The 17,599-nt window shown below is 41.5% G+C and overlaps 1 protein-coding gene across 1 annotated transcript in view; it reads left to right on the forward strand.

The window, feature by feature from the left end:
• The window catches only part of Ezh2 (enhancer of zeste 2 polycomb repressive complex 2 subunit), a 63,207-nt gene that overhangs the window by 21,935 nt on the left and 23,673 nt on the right, over positions 1 to 17,599 (forward strand). The window contains exons 4-6 of the mRNA XM_051152454.1: positions 14,206 to 14,322; positions 16,166 to 16,286; positions 17,438 to 17,578. Of these exons, the coding sequence (XP_051008411.1) occupies positions 14,206 to 14,322; positions 16,166 to 16,286; positions 17,438 to 17,578 (379 nt within the window). The remainder of the gene's footprint in view (positions 1 to 14,205; positions 14,323 to 16,165; positions 16,287 to 17,437; positions 17,579 to 17,599) is intronic.

The following is a 17,599-nucleotide window of genomic DNA, read 5'->3' on the forward strand; positions in this document are numbered from 1 at the left end:
CCACTCAAGTGATTGGAAAGAGGAAGGTAAAAATTGCAAAGAAAAAAATCCTAGTGTAGCCAAGGTGTTCGTGTTCTTCATCCCCAAACACTGCCGTTTAGCAGCATCTCAGCCCTCCGATACATCCTAAAGTTTAATGCAGTAGCGTATTTCTTGTAGAGCTTGAGATGATAAGAACTCAAGTTTCTGTAGCTGGTGTGGTGGTGCGTCTCTTCAGTTCCTTCATTTGAAATACTTCTGACTTAAAGATAGTGACAATATGTTTTGCATTCCTGTTCTTTGGTCTTCAATTACTCTTTTAAAGAATTCTCCAACATCAGGGTGTCATTAAACAGCACCACAGGATATATGCCTTATTGCTGTCATGTGGCTCTTCATCAAAATACGGTTTCCAGGTGACTTGCTTTGTCTTAACAACTAGAAAAACTTGTGAGATTTCATTTTTTCTTAGTTTTTGATTTTAGGTTTAGTAAAGAAATTGCTATTACTCTTGGTGTTCTTATTGTATTTCTTGTATATTTGTCAATTTCTTTCCCCACTGGAAACTATAAAGTCTTTTTTTTCCTTGAGTGAATTGCTGTTTTTGAGATAGGGTCTCACTGTGTAGCTTTAGCTGGCCTGCAGCTCACTGTTGCTGACCAGGCTGGTTTCAGACACAGACCCATCTGCCCCTGCCCTGGTTAAAGTGCATGCCACCATGCTTACCCTGGACTGGTGTTTTCTACTGTGAATGTCATGCTTGGGTAATCCTTATCTGCTGGGTAAATGACATGATAAGTAATTTAATAAAATAACCTGCTATGTATATTTCTAGGAAAATATGTGTTTGTAAGCATCTGAGTCTTATCGAAAAAAGTGAGGATTTTGGTATGCATTGAAATGTGGAGTTGTTAGCAATAGAAATAACATTAAATGGATATAATGGTTTTTACATTCATGAAGAGTTTTAAAACTTCTGGACTAGTAATATTCCTAGTAATATTTGAGGTGATAAAATTTATTTGCTTATTGATACTTACAAGTGATTTTTAAAAAATAGTTCTACTAAAATAATAGAATATATAAGTGCTAACTTACCACTGTTGTTGAAGAAAAGCTGGGTCTGGTTTACATATAAATAAGGACTTGATTGCATGGCTTATTGCCTTGTAATGCACTTTACTCAGGGTATTTGTAAAGAGGAAGTTTTAGTTACAATTTGCAAGGAAAAATAATTCTAGTGTAGCCAAGGTGTTAGATTTCTCATCCCTAAACCCTGCCGTTTAGCAGCATCTCTACCCTCAGATACAATCTTAAATTCAGTATTTCTTGTAAAAATTGAGATTATTTAGAACTCAAGGTTTTAAAGCAGGTGTGGTGTTACATGCCCTTAATCCCAGCAGGGCCTCAGCCGAGTGACTTTTTCAGTTCTTGTCCCTGTTGCTTCACTGCTCTGCATTTTGCTATTTCTTTCTCCAAGTTTCCAGAGTAGCTTGCGCTGCTGAACCGAGGCGCAAGGAGAGACCATTTGAGAGAAGCCTTTATTGAGCTTAATGCTGCAACGCCAGGGAAGAAGGGGCAGGAGCGTGTCCAGCAGCTCCCTAGAGCTCCCTGAGCCTGAGGAGAGCCTGCTTATGCAGATGAAGAAGGGGTTGCGATCAGTCTCAGCTGTTTGTTTTCAGCCCTGCCTCTTAGCACCAATAGCAGTCATGGAGGTTTGTGTCGCGTACCAGTAGTATGTAGCCTTGTCTCGAAGTAGACCCTCGGCTAGATGACTTGGGAAGGTGACTGCTGTCTAGGTGAAATTGGTTACAGTGCCATCTGGAGCCTATCCAGGCTTGTGATGGCAAAAAGCCTGGTACTATCTCAGACTGCCCTGGCTGAGGCTGCCTTGAGGAGCGCAGGCTGTCAGCTGTGTCCACGCCGTAGTTATTTCAAGTTGTGAAGGTGTGATCTAGACAGCTGGTACTGGCTTTAAGGCTATTTCTTTAGTTTTTGACTTGGCCCTTTTTGTTTAAGACCGTCAAGACAGCAAAAGATTGTCCCAACAACTGAGAATTAGGGAGTCAAATTGTCTCATTACCAGCTGCCTACTTTTTATAGGAAACAAACAAATACTTTTTTGGCATTTTTGAAAGAATGCACTTCAGGTTTTTTGTTTGTTTGTTTTATATTTTATTTATGCATTTATTTTTGAGTGCGTATGCGTGAAGGTCAGAGGACAACTTGTGGAGTTCGGTCTCCACTGTGTAGAGTCTAGAGATTGAATTTCGATTGTCAGGCTTGGTGGCAAGTGCTGTTACCTGCAGAACTACTTTACAGGCTCCTGATAGTGATTTTTAAACAGACTTAATCAGTGCTTAGCACCTGCTTATGAATGCCCCATGGGGAAATGGGCCCCTCTGTCGGTCTCACTTCCTTCCAGCTCTTTATGGGAATGCCCGTTTAACCTTTATTCTCAACACAGAATATTGTTAGACTGAATGATACAAGTTATGTCACAGTTTGCCTTAACTTAGTGAGGTGGACTATTTTGCCTGCATGTATGTGCAGCATGTATGTGCCTAGTGCCTGAGGTATCCAGAGCAGGATGTGGGATTCCCTGGCACTGGAACTAGAGAGTTGTGAGGCAGCATGTGGGTGATGGGAACTGAAACCGGGTCTTCTCTAAGAGCCGTCAGTACTCTTAACCACTCTTTAAGCTCCATTTTTAAAACTAACTTCCTGCCTGCCTGCCGTGTGTGTGTGTGTGTGTGTGTGTGTGTGTGTGTGTGTGTGTGTGTGTGTGTCACATGTGCGATGCACTACTAGGAGTTTTTAAAATTCCATTTTATGTGTATGGGTGTTTTGCTTGAATATATGCCTATTTACCACTTGTGTGTCTGGTGCCCACGGAGAAGAAGGGGCTTGGAGTCCCTGGTCTGGAGTTTGGATAGTTGCAAGTTCTGGTAATTAAACCTGGGTCTGCTTAAAGAGTAGGAAGTGTTCTTTACCACTGAGCCATCTTTCCAAACCTTTTCTTTGTTTTATATATTTTTTTAAAATCTGGCCTAAGTTAGAATTTTTAAAAATATAATTTGGATTGGAAATAGTAGGTTTTTTATTCTGTACATCTTTCACATTGTTTCCATTTTTATGTTATTTCTGGTATATTTGGTTACACTTTAAAGTTTTTATTTTTGTGTTCCTCAAGGGCTTAGAAAGTCTTCAGGTTTATAAATTACACATCATTTAGTTCTGTTTTTGGATTTGTATCCTAATAACCATTTAACCCATTAGACATTTTCATAGCCTGAACAGTGAGTGCAGATAGAGTGAACTGTTGTGTAGCTGTTGTGTAATTGCTTCAGCACTGTTGACTAGTCAGGCAAAGATAAAGAGCGCTTAACTATCTGTTGGCCCTGTCAGCAGAAACTGCCACCCCTGCAGGATCTGCTGTGCCAGAACCCAAGTGTTGCCCACTCCAAGGTTGTGACATCCTTGTCTGTTCGTGTTTAGTGGAATTGCTCTCTGGTGCTCTGTTTCAATCAGTTTTTGAAACAGGGTGCTGCCATAGCTGTGGATAGTGCGAACTCACGTAATATTCTGTTCAGGTTTTAGTTTCTTGTCTTTCAGTGGTAGTAGTGGTTAGGATTTCTGTCCACAGCACCATGATTGAGTCAGATACTTAGGACTGCATGTTCACATGTACACATGCCTTGGTGTCTTACTGTCTGTCCCCTGCCCTCCATCCTGCTTTCCTTTCCTTTGGGTGTTCTAATTTAATTTAGTTTTTCCCCACTGTGGTTTTGATCTTTGTTTTGAGACAGAGTTTCAGAGCCAAAACAGGACTCGGACCCTTGAACTCCTTACTCTCCTGTCTCTGTCAAGTGTTGGGATTATGGGCATGCCTTTTGAGTCTTTTGTAGTTTGTTTTAGGCCTATGCTCTGTGATCTCCAGTGTTTTAACAAAACTGGCTTTAGCAGATAATGGACACGTTTTACCCATAGTCAGATTGTTTTGGATTTTACTGTAGGGTTAGGTTTGTTGTTTATGAACCCTTCATTTAGGGATGGGCTTCTGAAGGGGCTGCAAGGAAGCTTAATTCTATTAGCCAGGATTCTCTAGAGGAACAGGACTTAAAGAATGAATCTGTCTGTATAAAGGGCACTATCGTAATGGCTATGGGCTGGGTTCCAGCTAGTCCAACAATGACGGTCTACCAATGGAAAGTCCAAGAATCTAGTGGTTGTTCAGTCCACAAGGCTGGATGTCCATATATTATTGGATGTTGATTCAAAGCATATAGCATCTTCTGGAGAATACCTTTCCCAGCCCTCCAGGCTGCTGCCAACTAATTGATGCTGTAACTGCTTCAAAAGCCACTTCATCTTCTACGGGGCCAGCTGCTTCAGGACTGTGGGGAACGTGGTAAGACCAGCGGGTTCCATGATCTTGGCTCCACTGTTACACTTCTGGCTGTGAAGTGAGTTCCTTGGTCAGAAGCAATACTGTACCAAGATGGTGGATGAGGTAGGTATTCTGTAAGTCCACGGATGGTAGTTTTGACAGAAGCATTACATGCAGGAAAGCCAAATTCATAACCAGAATAAGTATCTACTCCAGAAAGGACAAAGTGTTGTTCTTTTGATGGAGGAAGTGGTTCAGTGTAGTCAACCTGGGACCAGGTTGTTGGCTGGTCACCCAGGGAATGGTGCCATATCTGGGGCTCAGGGTTGGTGTCTACTGTTGGCACCATCTCTGCCACTTTGTTTATGTGCCCCTGGGGTGACGACAGGGATGACTAGGGAAAGAGGCTGACTGTCCAGAGGATGAGCCATCTTATCTACTGGTTATTGAACTCCTCTAGCTGAAGTCACCTTTTGATGAGAATTTACATGGGACACCAAGTATCTTCACATCCTTCACCCATTTGGAGAAATCTGTCCACATTCTACTCACCCCCCCCCCCCCCCCCCCGATATCTTTCTTACTAATCTTCTATTCATGTTTTTTCTAAGTTCCTGACTGTTCAGCCAGTTCATTGGCTACAGCCCCTGAGTCAGTGAACAATCACATGCCCGGCCATTTCTCCTGTACAAAACATACATCACCATGTGTACTGCCTGCAGTTCTGCCCACTAGGAAGATTTCCCTTCACTAGTGACTTTCAGGGTTGCCCCAGAAAGGGGTTATAATGCTGCAGCTACTGTTGCAAATAACATATCTGTATGGCTCAGGAAGCCAATAACTGATACAATGAGACTGTAATGTATTTTAAAGCGGCAAGCTCTACACTGGGCAGAATCTAAACTAATCTACTAGTAAACTAAGCTAAACTACTCTAATCCTATGGCCTCAAAACCTACATAGATCCCAATCACTTGCCAAACTCATGCTCCTCGGGCGGCTTTTCTCCCCAACTTCAGTGGGGCCTGGAAAACATTATAGAACCATCAGTAAACCATGCCATAGTCTTTTCTTCAGTCAGCCAGTCATAGGGAACATGCCACGAGGCTATACGTGCATGCTTAGGAGCAGATGGCATTGTAACAGCAGTGGAAACTACAGGTATTTGGGCAACTTCTTGGATAACTTGCTTGTGCCTTCAGGACCTGCTCAGGCCTGATCATATGTATACCACTTCCATTTGATAATGTATTGTTGCGGTGCATGTCCTACTTGATGGTATGGTGGGTCAGATAACTCCCAGCTCATGATGGGCAGCTCAGGCCACATGGTAACTTGGAGGCCCATTTTCAAATGTTCAGTTTCCACTAAAGCCCTATAGTAGGCCAAGGGCTGTCTCTTAAAAGGACAGATGTCTGCAGATGATGGTAGACTCTTGCACCAAAATCCCAAAGGTGCCTTCTGTGATTCACCCATAGGAGACTGACAAAGCCTTCAAACAGCATCCCTGTTTGTCACTGACACCTCACGTACCATCAGGTCTGCTAGGTCTAATGCTCCAAGTGGTAGAGCAGACCGCACAGCAGCCTGGACCTGTTGATCCTTTGCCTGTTCCAGACTCCACCCAAAGCTAGCCGCTTTCAGCAGGGCACCGTGGCCTGTGCCTTAATCTCAGCACTCGGGAGGCAGAGACAGGCAGATTGCTGTGAGTTTGAGGCCAGCCTGGTCTACAGAGTGAGTCAAGGACAACCAGGGCTACACAGACAAATCCTGTTTTCAAAAACAAAAACAAAAACAAAATAAAACGCTAGCAGCTTTCTGAGTCACTTGGTATACAGGCTTGACTAACACACCCATGTGATCTCCAGAATCCAAATTGGCCCCCTAAACATTTTTCTCTCTTGGTGGTGAAAGAGGTCAGGTGCAATAACTTATCCTTTACCCTCAAAGGATTATCTCTGCACCCTCCACACTCATACTGGGCTCCTGATAATTTCACTGAGGTAGAAGGCCTTGAATTTTGGTTGGCTTTATTTTCTATCCTCTGATACACATGTCTTACCAACACGTCCAAAGTGCTTGCTACCTCCTGCTCACTTGGTCCAATCAGCATAATGTGGTCAATAGAGTAGTCCAGTGTGATATTTTGCAAGATCCCTTTGAAGTAAGTTGTGAGTCAGAGCTAGAGAGTTTACAAATCCTTGAGGTAAAACTGTAAAGGTAGACTGTGGGCCTTGCTATCTGAAAGCAAATTGCTTCTGGTGGTCCTAATGGATAGGTACCAAGAAAAAGGCATTTGCTAGGCCAATAGCTGCATATGATATACCAGGAAATTTATTAAGGTACAGCATCTGTAATTGGAGTCACTACTTGATAGTCAGCTGTCATTCTTCATGATTATCTGTCTTCTGTACTGGCCAGACCACAGAGTTAAAGTGAGATGAGGGGGAACCACCACCCCTGTATCTTTCAAGTCCTTGATGGTGACATTGTTTTCTGCAGTTCTTCCAGGGATGTGATACTGGTTTTGATTTACTGTTTTCTCTGACAGACACAGCTTTAAAAGACTCCGCTTATCCTTTATCCTTTCCAACCACAATAGCACTTACTCCACAGGTCAGGGAACTAGTGTGGGAATTTGGCCAGCTTTTAAGTATCTCTTTCCCACTTATACAACCTGGGACTGGGGAAATAACCAAAGGGTGAGTTTGGGGATCCAATGGACCTACTGTGAGTCGGACTTCAGTCAGGACTCCATTAACCACCTGACCTCCATCTCTTAGAATCAGTGTCTGTTCCATTCAGAACTGTTATTTAGTTGACTCTGGAAAGTCTGATTGTTTCCTTCCCTCCAGTGTACAGTTACCCTTGTAAAAGGACATAGGCCTCTCTGGGAAAGGGCTGGAGAAAGGCTAACAGGAACACCCTTAGATATTTTATCAAGGTCTTTCCTCAGGGGAACCTGGCAATCCCTTCATTCAAGGGGTTCTGGGTCGGCAAACTGGCTCAAGTCTGTAATTGGCTTGTGGGCCACTTCCCTTTTGCCATGGTCCACTGTAGTCTTCATGTTTTTGAGAGTTTTTCCTGCTTATCTACATCAAACAAAAATGCAATAGCCTTCTTAAACTATTTCACGGTTGGATGCACCATGATCGATTAGCCAGTAGCAAAGGTCCATACAAGTCATACCCATAAAAATCACATTGCCTGTGGTCACACTGACTTTATGGTCAGGCCATTGTGGCCATTGCTTTGTCTATACTGCGTAGTGTGATAACTACAATCACCTTGCCTTTGGTGACTCAGTGCTGTCCAATTAAACCAACTGCATTTAATTTATTTAACTGAGCAGCAGCATCTCAGACTCTGAGGTCTAAGGAGAAGGGTGACAACAAAGCTCTTCAAATGTGCTGGTGCCTCTCACCATTTTACATTTTGTAGGACTAGTGAAGGGCATGCTTTCCAGGCCTTCCCACTGTGGAGGATTAGGTCTTACACAGTGTACTTTTGAGAATCTGAGGATTCAAGTTCTCAGCTTCAATAGGGTCCTCCTACAAATCTCCATCCTAGGTTTAAGTTTTTGTTTTTTTTTGTTTTTAACTAGTTAATTCCCTTACTTTAACACCCTCTGAGGCTAGGACTTGATTTGTCTTTGTAATTTTGGGGGCTTTGGTTTGCTGTTCTGTAACTAGAGCTTGGTGGCTGCTGAAGAGAAGATTCTCTTCCGGGGCATACTTTTAAACCTTTATCAGTGCTTCTCAGCCTTCCTAATGTTGTGGCCCTTTAATACAGCTCCTCATGTTGTTGTAATCCTCAACTGTAAATTTATTCTGTTGCTGTGTCATAAGTGTAAATTTGCTGTTCTGAGTTGTGATGTAAATAGCTGATACTGAGGGTATCTGATAATGCAACCCCAAAGGGTTACAGCCCACAGGGTGAGAACCGCTGCTTTAGGCTGTTGATGTGCACCTGGAGCTGGGAGCTGTATTACTGATGTGCACCTGGAGCTGGGAGCTGTATTACTGATGTGCACCTGGAGCTGGGAGCTGTATTACTGATGTGCACCTGGAGCTGGGAGCTGTATTACTGATGTGCACCTGGAGCTGGGAGCTGTATTACTGAGCTCATTGTTGTCCTTCACTATAATCTGAGACGCTAGAAGTTGGTTAATTTGATCACGAAGCTCATTTTTTTTCCTTTATCAATTTACACAGAGATGCTAGGATAACTGACCAACACCATCATTTTCCTTATTTTTCCATTCATAATTGGTGAATCAACATAATCAAATGCATTTGTCCCCTTAAGTTTGTAAAATAAGTCACTTCATGGGCTTTCCGTATGCTCCTAGCTTCCTGGAGAGGCTCCAGTAACTAGGTGTTGGCAGAGTGGAAAGCCTAGTTCAGACAAACACTTAAATGATTCATCCATATACTTCTGCTGCTCTGGAACTACTTCTGGTTATACAATCAGTCAGGGTTCATTCATTCGTTCATTCTATCTATCTAGAAAGGAGATTTGTTAGAATAGTTCACAGGCTGTGGTCCAGCTAGTCTAGCAATGTCAGTCTACAAATGGAAGGCTCAAGGATAGTTGTTTAGTCCGCGGGCTGGATGTTTCACATCTGGTCTTCAGTGTACACCTGAATCCCAAGGAAGGATGCCCGTGAATTACTCACACACACACCCTGAAATGCTGTGTACATTTCTGCTACGAAATATGTAAGAATTGACATAAGATGAAAGTGAAATCTGAGATAAGTAGGCTTTTGTTATAAGATATCTCCAGTATTTAATGGCTCTTTGACATAAGTGTGTAGCATCAAAAATGGAAGCAATTTATAATCTGGAATAGACTGCTGTTTATTCCTTAGCTTTCATTAAATACTTATATGAAGATGTGAGGCCCGCTTTTGTGTTAAGTTCTGACCCTCTTATGTGAGAGACACTTGTTTTTCTTAAGAATATCCCCTTCGAGCTGGAGAGATGGCTCAGCGGTTAAGGGCACTGGCCGCTCTTCCAGAGGTCCTGAGTTCAATTCCCAGCAACCACATGGTGGCTCACAGCCATCTGCAATAGGATCTGATGCCCTCTTGTGGTGTGCATGAAGACAGTGTACTCATATACATAAAATAAATAAATCTTAAAAAAAAAATATCCCCTTCATATTCCTCCTTTGGCCTTAAAACTGGTGGTCGTGCTGTTGAGCTTCCTCAATACGTGATGCTTCACTCCTTCTGTTTTCTTTCTTCTTCCTTCCTTTGTTTCCTTCTTTCCTTCCATCTTTCTTTCTTCTCCTTCGTTCTTTCTTCTTTCATCCTCCTCCTGCTTCACCTAAAATAGTCTTGAATTTACATTTCACATACTGCCCTTACCAGAAGGCTGGATAATTAAAAACTTGAATTTGGCTGATGTGGTGTTAAGTGGCTTTAATCCCAACACTCAAGGGGTGATGGCAGGAGGATAGTTCAAGGCCAGCATGGTCTGCAAAGCAAGTTCTAGGCTACCCAGGGCCACAGTGAGATAAAATAAAATAAAATAAATAAAAACACACCACAAAAACTTGGGTTTGCTCCCTTTCTTTCCTTAAGTCCAGAAGAAAAATTAAGGTAGGTTCAGAAATAATCTTTAGCTTCACTTCAGGGTTGATGGCAGCTGATGTCTCCTCCTCACTCTCTCCTGGGCTGATGATCTTCTTAGAGTTGATGGTAGCTGATGCTTCTCCCTCACATTCTTTTCTAGGGTGATGGTTTTCCTGTTCCTTCTCCATTGTTCTCACCTGGAGGAATAGAAGTATGTGTGAAAATACTGTCAGTTCTTTGTGTCCCAGTATGAGCTAAATGAGGCAGTGATTATCCACGAATGTGCACTTACACCGCCTGGTTGCTGGTGGTATCACTCCCATGTACTTTTTCGAAGCTGTCCTCATGCTGAGGATCGTTCAGAGGTGTGATGTCCTGCCTGAAATGGGGAATATTTACCTCCTAGGATAATGGTGAACTTTGGTAGTCTCTAGCATGGTGCTTGGCACATAGTAGGGTGTGTTAATTTCTTTCCCTTCCCTTCAGGCCATTCACCTGCCTCTCCCTCTACGATTTTCCATAATACAGTTTTTACTTGGAACCAGCCTTCTGCCAAGAGTCTCAGTTTGGTTGTTTACTCCTACAGCTACTATTTTTGGCTTGACTTCCTCTCCAGCCACACTCCAGCTCCTATTGTACCAGCTGGTTGATGTAAGTCTCCAACCTCAGAGGAACCTTATCACTTACCATCCCAGTAAGCTGTGTTTCTCTGAAAATGTGCCATCCTTGGTAACTAGTTTTTCTTCCTTTACCATTGTCAGTGAATCATCTGCAATAATGCCTTGTGTGATCCTGAAATTGGAACTAGAATTAGAATTTAAACTGCTAAGGCAGGCCTCCTAGAGCTATAACTGCACAGGTACAAGTGCCCCGGAGACTCGTGAGGTCAACAGCTTTTGCCATGCTCCTAGTGATGAGAGTGTTAAAAGTGTTGAGGGCGAAACATGTTCAAAGAAAGTAAAGTTACTAAGTAACTGGCAGTTTTGTGTAGTTTCTCTGCAAGTCACAAGCATTTCCTGACTTGTTTTACCTGCAAATAAATGCTGGGACATTTCACCATTATTTCATAAATGACAGGGGTGTGACTGCAGCATGACTAGTGGCTGGGTTGGGTAGGATCCAGAGGTGCTGCAGAGCTCAAGCTATTCTCCACAAAGGTGAGCTGGGAAGAAGCTGAACTTTTCTCTACAGAGAATCACCACAGTCAGTTGATTGCATGAACTTTTTTTTTTTTTTTTTTTTTTTTTTTTTTTGAGACCCTGCTGAGTATTGTTTTGAAGCAGACAGGTAAAACTACCCCTTTTGCTTCAGATACTTTCCCCTTACAGAGTGTGCTCCATCCCTTGGTGACTCAGGCTTGAAGTGATTGGGACGAAGAATGTGGCAGAGGTATAGACTGGAGGTGTAATTTGTGCTATAGCCCATGCTTTCCTATTTTCTGTGCTTCTGTGAGTTTTGTTTATGGTAAACCTAGCTTTTGTTTAGTATACTCAGTTTTCTGCAAAGCTTTCATTCCCCTATCTAGTGGTTGGGAAGAATACTTACTAACTTTACTCATAACCTTGAATTTACATATGCTAACACAGGTAAGTCAGAGCTGGAGAGCCAACCTGTCTCTAAGCTATTAAGACAACTTCTCTGTAGAATTAAAGCCTCAGAATTAATTTGTCACCACTGAAGCAAAAGTCAATATTTTTTTTAAGAAATGAAAATTGCCTTATATTTAAGATTACTGAATAGTATGAGATGCTTTATTGATGTAATTAAAATCACTCTTCACCCCTAAATTTACCTAGTTAGGTAGACGGAAAGGAAGACGCGCTAGGGATAGATAAGAGTTGTTGGCGATGCCTCTGTGACCTTCTCGGGTGTCTGTTCTACCTAGTAGATCGCGCCAGGCTGCTATTGGGAGTCTTTCCTGTGAGCTCCTGACAGCAAGAACACAAATTAAAGAAGTTCTTGGATATTGCAGTTACATTTAGCTTTCAAGCCTACCTTCTAACTTGTTTTCTGAATAGGAAGATATAACTTCTGGCCCCTAGTCTTATTTGTGGATTGTGATGCTAAATTTTTTGGGTTTTTCCAGACAGAGTTTCTCTGTGTAGCCTTGGCCTTGGACACTCTGTAGGCCAGGCTGCCTCTTGAACTTGCAGATCTGCCTGCCTCTGCCTCCTGAGTGCTGGGATTAAGGGTATGCACCGCCACCACCCAGCTGTGATACTAAAATCACATCATACGGTCCATAATAAGAATGATTTATGATCATTTAAGCAATTTCTTAGCATGGTGTCTAGAACATAGTATGTGCTCAATAAATGTTCCTTCCTCTTATTATTGGGTTAGTGAATGGAGAGATGAGAATCTGTATATGAAGCCAGTTAGCAGGAAGGGGAACATTAATAAGCCATCCACACCATGTTTACTTGGCTTTGAGCTTTTGGTATTATTTTTACCTTTGCCTTTTTGGAAAACAGTAGTAGATATCACTGGGTTGGTTCTTTGAAACTGATTTGACCTTCACTTTCACTTCCATTAGGAAAGAGTTGTCTTGGTGTGGCAGTGAGCTCTATGATGGTCAGAGTACCCCAGCAGCTATGTAGAGCTGAGGGCTCCACACATGAGCACACGTGCAGGTTCATGTGGCCTGTGTGCGAGTAATGCGGCTTCATTCAGTCCTGGTCTTGTTGACTTGGAAACACCCTATATAGAACTCAGACACTAACTCTGTGTATGTGTATGTACATATGTGACTGATAAAGGTTTGGTTTAACTTGTTCTATTTTTATTAGTTTTAGATTGTCAATACATATCTGGGGTATTTTTGAGACAGCCACGGAAACTTGACATTTAAGAATAGAACTCTTAAGAAAAGCTGGATTCCTCACCAGGATAGAAAGCAATGTGGTTATTAGGGTACAGATTTTTACTATATTAGAATAAAATTTGCAAACATTTTAGCAGTTTTTAACCAATGCATTTGCTGATGTCACCATGGTAAGAGGCATTACGTCACTGCATCGCCTGTGTCACAGCAGTTTTTCTCTCTGTGATACAGGAGAGACAGTATGCTATGAAATCTGATAGAGTGCCTCAGTTGTGAAACAGGGTTCCCGTGAGGTTACAGTTGGGTAGTGTGTCTTGCCGTGGGCCAACAGTTTCAGGCAGGAGAGACTGTAGGAGCCACTGTGCTACAACAGTTTCCTTATTCATAGCCCACACCCCATGCCTATAAGGGGTCACAGCTAGCTTTGGCTCCTGCACACATCTCAGTTTCTTCCTCTGGAGAGAAGCTATCCCTCACCGTGTACACTAACAAATACAGTTCTATCTGTTGGAGGTCAGACCCTGTCTTTCTGCCGCCTCAGAAATCTAACTTTAAACATTATCATCATAAATGATAATGAAATGGCATTTCAAGGGACCAGAAGATGTAAGCATTATAGAGATGAAGTGCCATGGCAGTGTGCAGTGGGCCAGAGACTTGGTGTTTACATTACAGCTCTGTCTATGTAAGGTCTTGAGGGAACTACTTGTTCTTTCTTTACCTTAGTTTTCTCAGTGTAAAGTGGGGCTAAGAATAGTGTCTTAGAGTGTGGTAATAACTGTCATGAGACATGTAGTGTGCTTAATGTAGTGCCTTACCTGTGAACAGTTAGATTATGGAATTGATTAGAATATATGTTTTGCAATTGAAACTCAATCTGTTACTCTTAAATTCGTTATTTGATAATGTTACATAAAATGATATTTTAGAAAAGAAGATAAAATATAAGAAAGGTTAGTCACACACAGTGATGTCTGCCTGTAATCATAGCATTCTCAGCACCTTGTAGGCTGGGACAGGAGGATTGTGAATTAGAGGACAGCCTGATCTACAGATTGAGTTCGTAACATGACTTTGTCTCAAAAAATCAAAGGAAAAGGTCAACGTAACATTGTTAACTTACGATTTAAGTACATAGTTGGCATATATACATTCTATTCTGTGTGCTTGAGTGGCTTTTAGAGCCTAAGATGAGTATGTTTTTTATTCTGTTAACGGTAAGTATGAGAAAGGCTGGAAGAGTTTAAAAACTGGCAACATCTGGAGAATGTTTTTACCTTAGAGAAAAGAGGAATCTTTCTGGATATCCTGACCATTTCTATCTTAAAAATTCAAAGTTACTTAGGATTGCAGCATCTGTTCACATATGATGGCCATAGCTTAAGGTTGGTCTTTTCTTTAAGAAGAAGTTTTATTTATGTTCTGTTTTAGTGTTCAGTGACCAGTGACTTGGATTTTCCAGCACAAGTCATCCCGTTAAAGACCCTGAATGCAGTCGCATCGGTGCCTATTATGTATTCTTGGTCTCCCTTACAGCAGAATTTTATGGTAAGTATTGTAGCTTTCCCTTATTTGATAATAATGTATTTAAATAAGAAACATAGTTTTTTTGGTTTGGTTTTTGAGACAGGGTTTCTCTGTGTAGCTTTGGCTATCCTGGACTCGCTTTGTAGACCAGGCTAGCCTCAAACTCACAGAGATCTGCCTGCCTCTACCTCCCTGAGTGCACATGGTAACTTTTTTCTCATGGTGATAAAGATAAAATGGAAGGTTTTAAAAGCCGTCAAAATCTTAGCACTTGGAGTGATTAAGAGTTAATAGTTAACAACCATTTCATGTTCTTTTCTGCATTCTCCACAAGAAAAATAGAAATAAACACATTTAAAAGATGAACTTTATAGTTCTTATTCTTTAAAAGTACAGTCAGTGCCCTCTGACCTCATCTTGACTCTTCCATTTTGTTAACTGAGAGCTTGTCATGAAACAGTTTGTCCTCCAGTGAGTCTTAGCCAGTCTGCCCTTTTTTTCAGAGTTAAGACTCTAAGACTAAACATTTAACCAATACCTTGGTCATGGGCCTTTCTAGTACAGGCCTGCTGTAACTTAGTTTCTTTACGCTCTTTAGAACCATCCAGTCTTGGATAGTTGCTGTCATTTTTATTCTCTTGAAATGTCTTTCTTCTATGATTTTTTTCTTTGTTTTGTCCTTTGTGTTCTCAAATATTCTAGTCTCCCTACACTTTTTTGATTGGCTCTTCCCAGCTGTTTGTTACACTCTAATGTATGACTTGTTCATCAAACAAAGTATTGAAATATTTTCTGTTGCTGTAGAATGTTCTTATTTTTGCCATAAAAAGACAGGCCATTTATGCTTTTTCATATCAGTTATTTTTGATATTATGATAAGTCACCAAGACCAAGGCAACTTATAGAAGAAGAGTTTATTTGGGCTGTGGTTCTGGGGGATAAGAATCTCACTTGGGGCTGGAGAAATGGCTCAGCGGTTAAGAGCACTGACGGCTCTTCCAGGGGACCCTGGTTAAATTCCCGGCACCCACATGGCAGCTCACAACTGTCTGTAACTCCATGATCTGATACCAACAGACATACATGCAGGCAAAACACCAATGCACAAATTAAAAAAGAAAAAGAAAAAGAATCTCACTCAGATCACCATAGTATCCCTAGATTTTTTTATTGTATTGAATACCTTAATTCCTAGATCACCAGATGAAGTTAATAATCCTTTACTTTGTTGATGAGTATTTAGAGTTTATTTTGATAAGCCACATTCATCAGTTCTATTTATAGATACCTTCCATTTTAGTATCTATAATAGGAATGCCTTAAACTTGTGATCTGATGTCATTTCCACTCATTTCCTTTCCTAGAGGTTCCTAAAGGAAGGATTGCATATTAGATTAAGCAGAGTTACAGTAGTTAAGAGTTTGCTCTGGAGGTTTGGGTGAAGACAAGTACTCATGGAAATATTTACTGGTTTTAGTTATCTTGTTGAAATTTTTGTGTGGTACTGGGAATTGGGCTTGTTCTTCAGCTATGCTGAACAGATGTACCCCACTTAATATTTGCAGTACTTCTCACATTGAAGGCTTAAAATTTATGTGTATGTATGTGTGTACAAATGTGTGTGTGTGTGTGTGTGTGTGTGTGTGTGTGTGTGTGTGTGTGTGTGTGTGTGTAGCCTGACAAATGTATGGAGGTCAGAGGACAACTTATGGGGAATTCTCTATCACATGAATCCCAGGTATTGAACTTTGGTTGTCAAGCTTGGTGGCAAGTGTCTTTACCTGCTGAGCCATCTCTCTGGCTCTCACAATGAGTTTTTAAAAAATAGTTCAACATTTAGAATACATTTTTAAAAAACTTTTAGGTAGAAGATGAAACTGTTTTACATAACATTCCTTATATGGGGGATGAAGTTCTGGATCAGGATGGCACTTTCATTGAAGAACTAATAAAAAATTATGATGGAAAAGTGCATGGAGATAGAGGTAAGCCATATGTATATTCTCTTTGGGGGAGCTGATCTTAGGGTTTTATTGTTGTGAATAGAGGCAGTGACCACAACAACTCATAAAGAGAATCACTTAATTGGAGCTTGCTAACCATTTAGATGTTTAGTCTGCATGGCAGCATGCTAACGGGCATGGTGCTGGAGAACGAGCCTAGAATTTTACATCTGGATGGGGTAGGCAGCAGAAAGAGAGTGAGGAACACCGGGCCTGGCTTGAGCCTCTAGGACCGCAAAGCCCACCCATAATTACACACTTCCTCCAGCAAGGCTACATCTACTCATTCCAAGAAGGCCACTCCTCCTAATGGTGCCACCCGGGATGGGCCTGTCAGAGCCATATCCATTCAAACCACCAGAGGGGCTTTGCTAAGCACTCAAGATACTTGGTTTCTTAAGCATAAAGTTTATTTAAAAAAAAACAAACTTTTTTAATAATAAAATTAATGTTAGCACTTGACTATAAAGAGCTAGTCTGGACTTACAGCCATAAATTCCTAGTGTTTCTTTAGTTTTTCCACTGGAGAGTCTTATTTGCCTCTTGGTATTTATCAGTAACTGGTTATGAGCTGTAGCAGCAAAAACAAGCAGATTTTTAGGAATAAAGTGTGTGTAGTTGGTGCGCTTTAACTAGTAATATTAACTAGATTTAAACTTCTGTCTATGGAGCATGCGCTTCAGAAAGCCTCCCTGCTCAGAAGTGCCTTTCCTTAGGGCGGTCATAGCTTCTGAAATTGAGTCATCAGAATCCTGGGCTCAGGCTTCTGTGTACAGGAGGCTTTCTTGATATCTGAGAGAAGGGGTCTGTGGTCGTATTATAGTGGAAATCAAGGTTTGAAGTGGTTAGTCGGTGACGTAGATTGGGAGGAAGCTAACTCAAGCACAGGTCCTGGAGGATTAGGGGATATCGGGGCCCTGGAGCAGCCGGGGAAGGGCTGATTCCTACCAAAGCACCAGATACTGCAGATAAATGCTGTTTTCTTTGCTGGCTGTGAAATTGATCCTGACTGTCCTCATCTGACCCTTATGTTACAGTGCTATTAGGCCTTGGCTGGTCTTCTAGATTAGAAAATGTATACATAAACTTCTGCTCTTCCTTTCCCCCTTCTGTTTCTGACATTTGGTTCTTAGAATGTGGATTTATAAATGATGAGATTTTTGTGGAGTTGGTAAATGCTCTTGGTCAATATGATGACGATGATGACGATGATGATGGAGATGATCCTGATGAAAGTGAAGAAAAGCAGAAAGATGTAGAGGACAGTCAAGATGGTACGTGTATACTAGATTTTG

This window comes from Acomys russatus, chromosome 10 (assembly GCF_903995435.1).
Source record: "Acomys russatus chromosome 10, mAcoRus1.1, whole genome shotgun sequence".
In the NCBI taxonomy this organism is placed as follows: domain Eukaryota; kingdom Metazoa; phylum Chordata; class Mammalia; order Rodentia; family Muridae; genus Acomys; species Acomys russatus.